Genomic DNA, 10,267 nt, shown 5'->3' with positions numbered 1-10,267 from the left:
CCTAACGTGTGTCCTCTTCACACTAGAGAACTCAGAGAGGAGACCCTCAATCTTCACACATGCATGGACTGCCCACGTAATTATCCTTGGTTACTGGATCCCACTGGTGACGGCATTGACATAGTTTAACTTCCAAAAGATTGAAAATAAAAGTAATGGTGACAGAGCTTCCAGCATTTAAAATGCTGTGCTTGTGGGTTTATCGATATGAGGTATTTCCAGTGACCTCCGATTTATCCACTCCAGCCATTCAGCATAAATTCTAGTCTTTCTTGTATTAGGCCTGGTGCCTGATTCTCACAATTTACCTTACATGTTATAACACTTTCTTTGTTTTTCTGGTCAAAATCAAAACAATGCTGTGGAGAAAAGACAAAGGTTGCTAACGAAATTATATTTCCCGTTGCAATTACACGTGTTAAGTTAAGCCCCATTCAAAATCTTTAGATCAAGTAAAATTAGGTATAAAAATCCCCTACGTCTGATATACGTGGTCATGAAAATTTCCCAAGACTTCATATTATTCCTATTGTTTTTCCCTTCCCGCTCCCCTTCCAAACATCCTACCATATGCCTTTGTCCATTACTTCACGGTTAAGCATAAAAAAAAAGTTGAATTAAGTTCTTATATTTAGTATATTTTGTTACAGATGGTTACTAAACGTATTTGGTTGTTATGTCTTCAGGTTATAACTGTTTTGTTGGCATTTAGTTTCAACGTCTACACTTGCAAACAGTTGACATTTTGTAATTAAGCGCTTTATTTTTTATTCTAAAGAAAGCATTTTTTATTCCCTTAAACTTTCCTCACTCAACAATGATTATTAATTAATCTCGAAATAGACTACCCCTTTTCCCGGTCTATATCTCAGAATACGTTACTCTAAACTAATTTTTGTTATCTTGCTTTTTCTTAGTACCTCCAAATCAATACTGTTAATCCACTCACTAGGACAATCACAAACAATTTCTTCAATAAGGAACATATAAACTCCTAGTATATCATCTATTGCCTCTTAAATATTTTTCAAACAGTAATTCGACGAAAGGCACGTTAAAACCAGGGGACAGAATTTTAGCTTTACACGATCACTGGTTATGAGTTATTCAAAATGCCCTTTCTAGAACATCAAACCTTTCTCAGACCCTTTAGAGAATATTCATGTCTTATAAACAATAATTAGATCATGTTGTCACAGACGCATCATATTCCAATTTACCCACATCTACGTAACAGTATGCTGACATTACACAAAAAGACAACAATGTCATCAAAGTTATATTAGAAATACTGAAAAAAAAATCCGAGTTATTACCAATGGATCGAAAAAAAAAATCTCCTTGTGCCTCTCCATTACAATCACAGGACAATTACAGCGATATTTTTTTTTTAAATCAGTCTTTTTACAAGAAGCAATAGAATGTAAGGAAGCATTTCTGGTAACTTTTGCACGTGAATATTCTTCAATAATATTATGGATTTAATATCCTTTTAAGATTAACAGTGGTATGTTAAATGAACTTTTTTAGCCAGTCGTATTATAAGTATATATATTAAGTGTTTCTCTTTTTAAACATTAAGCTTCCCTTTTCAAAGATTCCTCAAGGATACCCCTCTTAATCAATATTCACTTTAGCCTCAGGTTTTACCTGACAGGGTTGACTAAAATTTAAATGTCCCACACTGCTCCTATCTGGAAAAAGTCAGTAGCTTATCCAAGTGTTCCACAGAGTACTTCATGATTAATATTGCAGTTCAATTATGCAGACATGTAATAACTTACTTTTACTATGTTAATTATTTAAGTTATAAGGGTTCAATAAATGATTCATAAGTCTTGAAAAATATCCTTAATTCTCATGTTCAATAAGTACTACAGCTTGTTACCTAATTCTTTCGAGGAAATTAAAAACAAATTATATCTCTTCTCTTGTTAAAATATGCTACAATATCCCTTATAGGTACAAGGTGTTAAAAAGTGATTAGAATATCTTATTAATCAATTAAAAATGCTAAATAAGGTAAACATGATCAAAATCAAACCACGATATATAAAACAATAAGATGCAAGGTAGTTTAGAATACTTCCGTATAAGAGAGTTCAACCTCTGAGCGTGGAAGACCACGGTGCTGAGCATGATAGCCTTAAACTTGATAGAAATGGTTATAAAGGCAGGTGTGAGTTACATATGGCATCTATAATAATCTAATCACTAAAAACAAAGACCTAATAGTTATAGAATACGAAAAAATATTCAAGAAATGAAAAAAAAAAAAAAAAAAAACGTGAGTAACGAGCAAGGAAAAAAATTGCTACATGTACATTCCATACCAAACACTGAATTCATCAGAATCCCGTAACTATATTTTTCGTTAATCCCTCGAGTATCTAAATTAGATTCCAATACCTATTATTGTCAGTAAACGGTGGTAGATGCATTTATCTTAAAGGGCATAGAAAAATATACATAAATTAAAAAGCGTTATCAATCATCCACAAAAATCGTTGATACTCACAGGTCACTAACATTTCAAATATATCTTAGAATTAATATATATCTTATATAAACTCACACACACATACACACACCATCCAACCTCCTAACCCCAAATATATACCGTATATATATATATATATATATATATATATATATATATATATATATATACAGTATATGTGTGTATGCATATAAATTTATACATATATATAAAATGTATAGTTTACAATATATATATATATATATATATATATATATATACATATATATATCTATATATATATACTGTGTATATATATATATACAGTATATATATATATATATATATATATATATATACAGTATATATATATAGATATATATATATATATATATACAGTATATATATATATATATATATATATATATATATATATACAGTATATATATATATATATATATATATATATATATACATATATACAGTATATATATATATATATATATATATATATATATATATATATATATATATATATATATATATATATATATAGAAACAGTGATGAACTCTCTTCATAAGCAAGGAATAGAAGAATCTCATTTTAGAACACTAAGATATCTCTACAGGAAGTACATAAAGATAGTGAGAAAATTCCGATTGAAAAAAGGAGTTAGACATGAGATCCCATCTCTCCTAAATTATTCACAGCATTCCTAGAATTTTTAAAGTTTATATTGGAAAAATGTAGGAATTAATAATAATGGGGGATACCTTAACACCTTAAGATTTGCAGATGACATAGTTATGGTTAGTGAATCATGGCAGAAATTACAAAAGATGATAGAAGATTGGAATAGCGAAAGCAGAAATGTATGACTGAAAACGAATATGAGTGAAACTAAGATCATGGTCAATTAAAATGCAGAAACAACTGATGTTATAGACATACCTCTAGAGATTGTTAATAAACAAACATGTCCCATGTTGACGGATAATGAGTTTTTTCACTTTATTACAAAAGCTCCGTAAGTACACTATACTGTACACAGCTAACACTCTCTCAGGTGAGAGCCTTGTCTACCTGAGCGCACAAAGGCAACTAAATACCCCTCGCTATCAAAATGCAATCTTGCTACAACAACATGCTGAGTTATAAGTTTTTGTGGAATTCTCATGATTTTAGAGTTCATTTACCTTGATGTACAACACATATCTTCATACAAAAATTAGGACATTACTCCTCCCCAAAGCTCCTCACTCCGGGAGGAGGTGCGCACTCGCCCTCACTATTCTATATATGTATGGAGGACACTCCGACCCGTAATAGGCATGGCATATACTAAACAAAAACGAAACATAAAATATATTTATATATAGAAACCACCGCCCAAAAAAACCACATCTTCCACAAAAAAAAAAAAATGAAATATTGCAGGTAAAAATGTACACAATACAATATAAATAACTCCATTAATTTCTTCTCAAGACCTCTGCAACTAAAATACAGAATACCCAAAGTGAAAAAAAAATCACATCAACATCAGTCTTACACAACTTCATCAACAACCTCCCACTGATTGCGGGCAATACAGGCTTTTTGGGCGGGACAGGGGTAGTAATAGGTATTCCTTCATCCCTCGATTTTACTTGTTCTTCGCAACACAACTCACGACCAACGTTTCGCCATTTATTTAAAATCACTACAACACTTGCGCTTGCAACTATCAACCGATGGCCACTAGCCGTTTTCTCGTGAAAATCATTCATCTTCCCGCCCTTCTCTTATAACATTAAGTATAAGGTATTCACGTCTACACATTCTATATCACTGCCTATCCTGAAGGCTGAACTTTAATCCTGCAGCCACTTGCCATTCGGGAACCGCCCTGGCCCCAGCAACCAGGAATCATATAAATACACGAATAATACAGCATCCGCTTGACGGATCTCACCTGACCTATTTAACCTCCGATTGTTTTTAGGTTCACTCATCAGTATGTCATACGTATTGCCACACTCAGAAAAAATACTATAACACTTTACGTATACATTAAGCATCAACATACGAACACATTGCTATCATCAAGTTCATTTAAAACATGTCAAAAGAAGAAATGAGGTCTGTTGAAACAACAGCAGCAGCAAAGGAAATAAAAATTTTTACTCATCAACTCGCAGGGGTAAGGAGGAACGCTTTGATTGACACTTTTGAAAACTACCTCTTCAGGCACCACATGTATGTGTGCCTTATAGTGTTCAGACACTGCACCATTAATAATGCTTTGTATCACAACTGTGTTACATTTAACCATCTTTACTCGGTACGGACCCTAATACACTGGCACTAGTTTGTGTTTCCTAGGTTGTAATAGTTTCAAATACACACGATCGCCCACAAATACTTTTACCAGTATGGTTTTGAACTGACCATCATACTTTGAGCTGTGTTTTTCATTAGCTCTTTTCAAAAACCTTCCAGTGGTGTTCATTACTCTCCTCAATAGATTTAATAAACATACACAGTATTGCTGAGTTGAATAATTTGGCAATTACTGCTAATTAATGAGTACCGTATATGGTAACACAGGATCCTGTCCATACACTAAAAAGAAAGGTGTGTCCCTGAGCGAAGTATTATATGCAATGTTCAAAGCTAGCTCAGCTGTAGGAAGCATGGCGTGTCAATGAAGGGGGTCATCAGCCACTAAGTACCGCAAAATTCGGACTACTTCCCTATTATGTGATTCCACTACGCCATTAGCTTTAGGCCTATATGCGGTCACTGAAAAGTGTTCAATTTTCATCAAGTCCGTGACCGATTTCACCACCTTATTTATAAACTCGAGACCATTATCACTTATCAGAATTTTTGGGCAACCAAACTTGGTAATGAAAGAGCACAGCGCCTGGGCTAATGAATTCGCAGATTTATCCAACATTGCGTAAGTATGAGAGTACCGAGTAGATACATCCACAAATACACATCTATACTCATGTTGTGTTAAACCAGTAGGAAATGGTCCTACCACAGCCATATGCACTCTATAAACTTTAATAGGAATCACAGGCCACTTTTTGGCTTCCAGTACAGTGTCTTCATGTGCTTTGAAACAGTTACAAGCATGACAACATTTTATATAATTTTCTATAGATTTTTTCATTCCTAACCAAAAGAAGGATTCACAAGCTCTCCTTAATCAATCCCTAAATGCCCTGCATACAGACTTGTATGCACAATGTGGATGGCTCGATTAATTAAAGAGGGAGGAAGAATTACTCGAGCACAAAATTCCCCTCCCCTCTTCTCATAAGCACAATTTAAGATATCATTTTCTATAAAAAAAAATTCTCACGAGGCACATTCAGAAACGACGGATAACTCTCCGATTCCCCTTTAATCACTGCTCGCACTCTTTCCATCCATTCCACTTTTTTCTGTCCCTCTCGGATTCTTTTATGTCCCAACATCCCAAGTCAATCAAACCTGCATCATCAGAGTATTCATTCTGGACACCCTTGGTCATGTCCTCAGCCACCCAAATATATTCACCTTCATCGCTCATATCTCTCTCTCTCTCTTTCCGTAATGTCTGTAACTCTCTCTCCCTCTCTCTCTCTCTCTCCTCTCTCGCCGCTCCCGTATTCTGAATGCTCATTGGGAGAATTCACATCCCTTTCTCTATTTTCTCTATTTTGATGGGGGTCTTCAATATTTTGGTTACGTTCTTCATTCCTCTTTTGTGCCCTAGTTGTTACTCCTATTACTGTACCTCTAGAGAGAGCATAAGCTATCTTGTTAGCTTTACCTTCTGTGGTGAAAACCCTTTATATTAAACTCTAACAATCTCTCAATCCATCTAGCTTGTCGAGAGGTCAAATCCCCTCTGAAAAAGAGGTCACGTAATCGACTGACCTAATAAAAAGAACCCATGCCTCTCTAGAACCCAAAGAATAGTCAAAACCTCTCGATCGAATGTACTATAATTCTTTTCTGCCCCTTTTAATGCCCGGGAAGCAAAACAAATGGGGCGCTCTCTGCCTTTATCATCTCCTTGAGAAACTACGCCACCAATAGCTACGCTACTCGCATCTGATGTCACTAAAACGGGCGATCAAATCTAGGCTATGCAAGTAATTCATTGCTAGTTAAGGCTGCTTTCAAATGGTTAAAGGCCTTTCTTCTTCCACTCCCTAATTTATTACTTTTTTTTCTTTAAAGCATCTAAGGGTCTCGCTATCTCTCCAAAACCTCTTATGAATTGGATACCTTCTGGGGTTATTATGTGACCTAAAAATTCAACCTGTTTACAGAAAAATTTGCACCTTGACAAATTTATTTTCATGCCATTACGTCGCAATGCTTCTAAAACTTTACGAATATTATTACTATGTTCTTCGGCCGTTTCCCCTGTAATTATGATATCGTCTAAATAAACAAGAACATTATGACCAATTAAGGGAGACAAAACCGCCATCATTACTCTAGAGAAATGACTTGAAGCATTTTTAACACCGACAGGAAGAAAATTAAACTGAAATAATTGCTCGTTAGCTATAAATGGCCTTTTACATTTACTGTCTTCCTGAATGGGTATTTGATAGTATCCAGATTTTAAATCAACAGTTGTAAAATACTTACTATCCCGTAATTTCACATGTAATTCTTCGATCGAGGGCAATGGAAATGCATTATCCTTAGTGACTGCATTCAACTTCCTATAATCAACGCACAATCTTACCGAGCCATCCTTTTTCCTAACAGTTACAATTGGAGAAGCCCAGGGGGGTTTGCTCTCCTCGATTACCCATTGTTCCCTTAATTTATCATTTCCCTTTCTATCTCTGCCCAATTTCAATGCTAAAGGGAAATCGATCAATCCTCCCGGGTGGCTCACCTCCAATTGCAATTACATCGGAATAATTACTGACAATGTCACTAACTACAGGTTGATATTCTGACGGACATAGTTTTCGTGCTTGCATTATCAAATTCTGAGTGCGTTCGTCTGTGCGGGACGGAGTTATGGCTCCCAGCATCCCATTATTAGCAATTTCACATAACTCTAATTCACACACAATCACTTCCTAACACAACTCTTTTATTTGACAAATTAACTATCGTTATATCAGCCCTGTTCTCTTTTATTCCCAATAAACCCTCTGAAATCATACAGGCCCAATTGTCATCATTTCCCCCAAAAATGCATTTTTGATTACATGAAATAAAATCTATTCCTAAGATAACCTCAATTCCTGGAATTCCCAAGGTGGGCAAGACAAAAAAAAATCATGTGTAAACTTCACAGATCCCACCTTAAAGTTGACGATCGTTGTACGGTTTAAGCATAGTTTATTTCCTCCTGGCCTGTCAAGGAAGATGGATGCCGCTGACTGTAGTGGGTTTGAGGAGAATCTTTTTTCAGTCAATGAAACGCTGGCTCCTCTGTCGATCAGCGCTCGAATGCATTTATCTGGCAGGTCAATCCTAACTGCTAACATTCCTAGCAGGCCATTACGATATATGGGGCCTGGGCCAATGACTTCAGCTGCAATGCCGCCGCTGCTCCCTAGTGCTGCGGGGGTGAAGTCAGGGGTACCAATTGATGTCCCAGTGCCTGCTCTAACTCCGTCGTCGATGGGAGTGCCTCGGCTACTGCTTCTGATGTCATGCGGGGGGGGGGGGGGGGGCATCGAACTCCTTTGTCTCCCCCTTTCTCTTTTTCCTTTTCCTCGAATGTTGGGCGGGGGGAGGTGTGCGTGTGCCACTGCCCGCCCGCCATCGGCGTTTTTTGCAGAGCACTCTCGAGATAGATAACTGTAGGCCTGACAAGTGTAACAGCTGGGGGATCCTTGGGTGGGGCACTCCACTCGTCGGTGCCCTCTCCCCCACACTGCCAGCATCTTCCAACCTGCTGACTGCATTCTCCTCTACCCCGCTTTACTCTCATGGCTGCCAACTTCTCGGAATTGGGCCAGTTATTCCCATTCTTTTTTCTTCTGGCAAACTGTCTAAAATGTTTTGTATCGCGCTCATTACTTCTGCTAATGAGCGATTGTCATTGAACAAATAACCACATAAACACGGATTTACTAATCTGCGAATATGTTTACGGGCAATTACTTTTTTATCACCTTCTGGGAGATTGGCACTCTGGGTAGCGAACGAATCACAATCCCGAAAAATGCGAGTTGCAAAACTAAGAACGGATTCACCTTCCAGAATTTTGGGCTTATAGCTTTCTTTTAGGTCCCCCTTTCTCACATCAGGCAAGGCATATTTCTCAATTAAACGTCATTTTATTTCAGTATAACTTCTTAAACTGTCTTGTGGCCTACACATTACCTCCATTGCAGGAGCATCTTTCAGCAATCTAATTACTTGAATAGCTTTTTCTCTTTCCGACTACCCATATGTGACTACTTCAAAGTCTCTCAAAAGGCCTAACACTTGCCTGAAATTCTGGCAACTTTCGAACTACGATTTCCGTAACTTCACTCGGCTGTGCATGTGTACTTTCACTTGTGTGCGTTTGAACTTTGTTTATGTATGTCGGATAGACTGTGGTTGCAGGCCGCTCCTCCTCTTGTTCAACCAAGAATCTGTTCATTAACTGTTCTAAATTTTTTAACTTATTTTCCAATTCTTGCGTTCTAATTTCCTGTCTATTCTTCATCAGTAACGCTATACACTGTTCCTCCATTTTCATCCCGCAGTAGCAGTGTTTGCTACATTAGTTCTAGCGTATCTAGGCATCTTGAACTTTTATTTTACCGCCTCAAGGAACAACTTCGCTCACTGCATACACAAACAGACGTATTTTTACACCTGACACCAATATGTCCCATGTTGGCGAATAATGAGACATTGGAACATGGGTTTTCTCTTTTTTTTACAAAAGTTTTGAAAGTACACTATATTGCACAATCAACACACTCCCAGGTGAGAGAGAGCCTTGTCTACTTGAGCACTCAAAGGCAACTAAACACCACTAGCTAACAAAATGCAATCTTGCTACAACATGCTGAGTTATAGGTTTTTGTGGAATTCTCATGATTATAGAGTTCATTTACCTTGACGTACAACACATATCTACATACAAGAATTAAGACGTGTATATATATATATATATATATATATATATATATATATATATATATATTATATATATATATATATACGAGGCCTGTCTAAAAAGTATCCGACCTTTATTTTTCCTGTCCAAAATAGAGAAGATAGCGTGACGCCACTCTGCACAGTGAAGGAAGACACCTTCATGCGCATGCGTGAATTTTTTCACCACCATCCAGCGTGTCAGTTGCCGCCTGTCGGTCGCTGAGTGAGGTGCTACACAACGTGTCTGTCGGATTACTAATTCTCTCAAGATGACTGAACGTGTTGTTGCAAAGATACTGCATTAAATTTTGTCAAAAGCTAGTTGATTCTCAAAGCGAAACAATTCGTAAGATTCAGCAGGTGTTTGGAGAAGATGCGATTGGTGTAACACAAATTAAGGAGTGGTTCAACCGATTCAAAAGTGGCTGTGCATCAACAGAGAGTGACCATCGTTCCGGCAGGCCCCAAACTGCTCGGAGTGCAGCTGTTGTTGACAGGGTGCAAAATTTGGTGATGGCAGATCGTCGTTCGACCATGCGGGAGATTGCCCTAGAGGTTGGAGTGAGTAAACATTCCGCACATGCAATTTTGCGTGATGATTTGAACATGCACAGAGTGGCTACGAAATTTGTGCCCAGGTTGTTGTCGCCGGAACAAAAGGACCTCCGTTT

General features: G+C 37.0%; 1 protein-coding gene across 1 annotated transcript in view; it reads left to right on the top strand.

Moving 5' to 3' along the window:
- verm (LDLa and CE4_CDA_like_1 domain-containing protein vermiform) overlaps nt 1–1,358 on the top strand; it is a 26,494-nt gene extending 25,136 nt beyond the window's left edge. Inside the window, exon 5 of the mRNA XM_068375378.1 lies at nt 1–1,358. This exon is cut by the window's left edge and continues 1,025 nt beyond it. Within this exon, the coding sequence (XP_068231479.1) occupies nt 1–129 (129 nt within the window). The 3' untranslated portion in view covers nt 130–1,358.
- The last annotated feature ends 8,909 nt before the right edge of the window (nt 1,359–10,267 follow it).

Source organism: Palaemon carinicauda, chromosome 6, assembly GCF_036898095.1.
Source record: "Palaemon carinicauda isolate YSFRI2023 chromosome 6, ASM3689809v2, whole genome shotgun sequence".
NCBI lineage: Eukaryota > Metazoa > Arthropoda > Malacostraca > Decapoda > Palaemonidae > Palaemon > Palaemon carinicauda.
The sequence above is the reverse complement of the archived record's forward strand: the minus strand, read 5'-3'. Positions and strand labels throughout refer to the sequence as shown.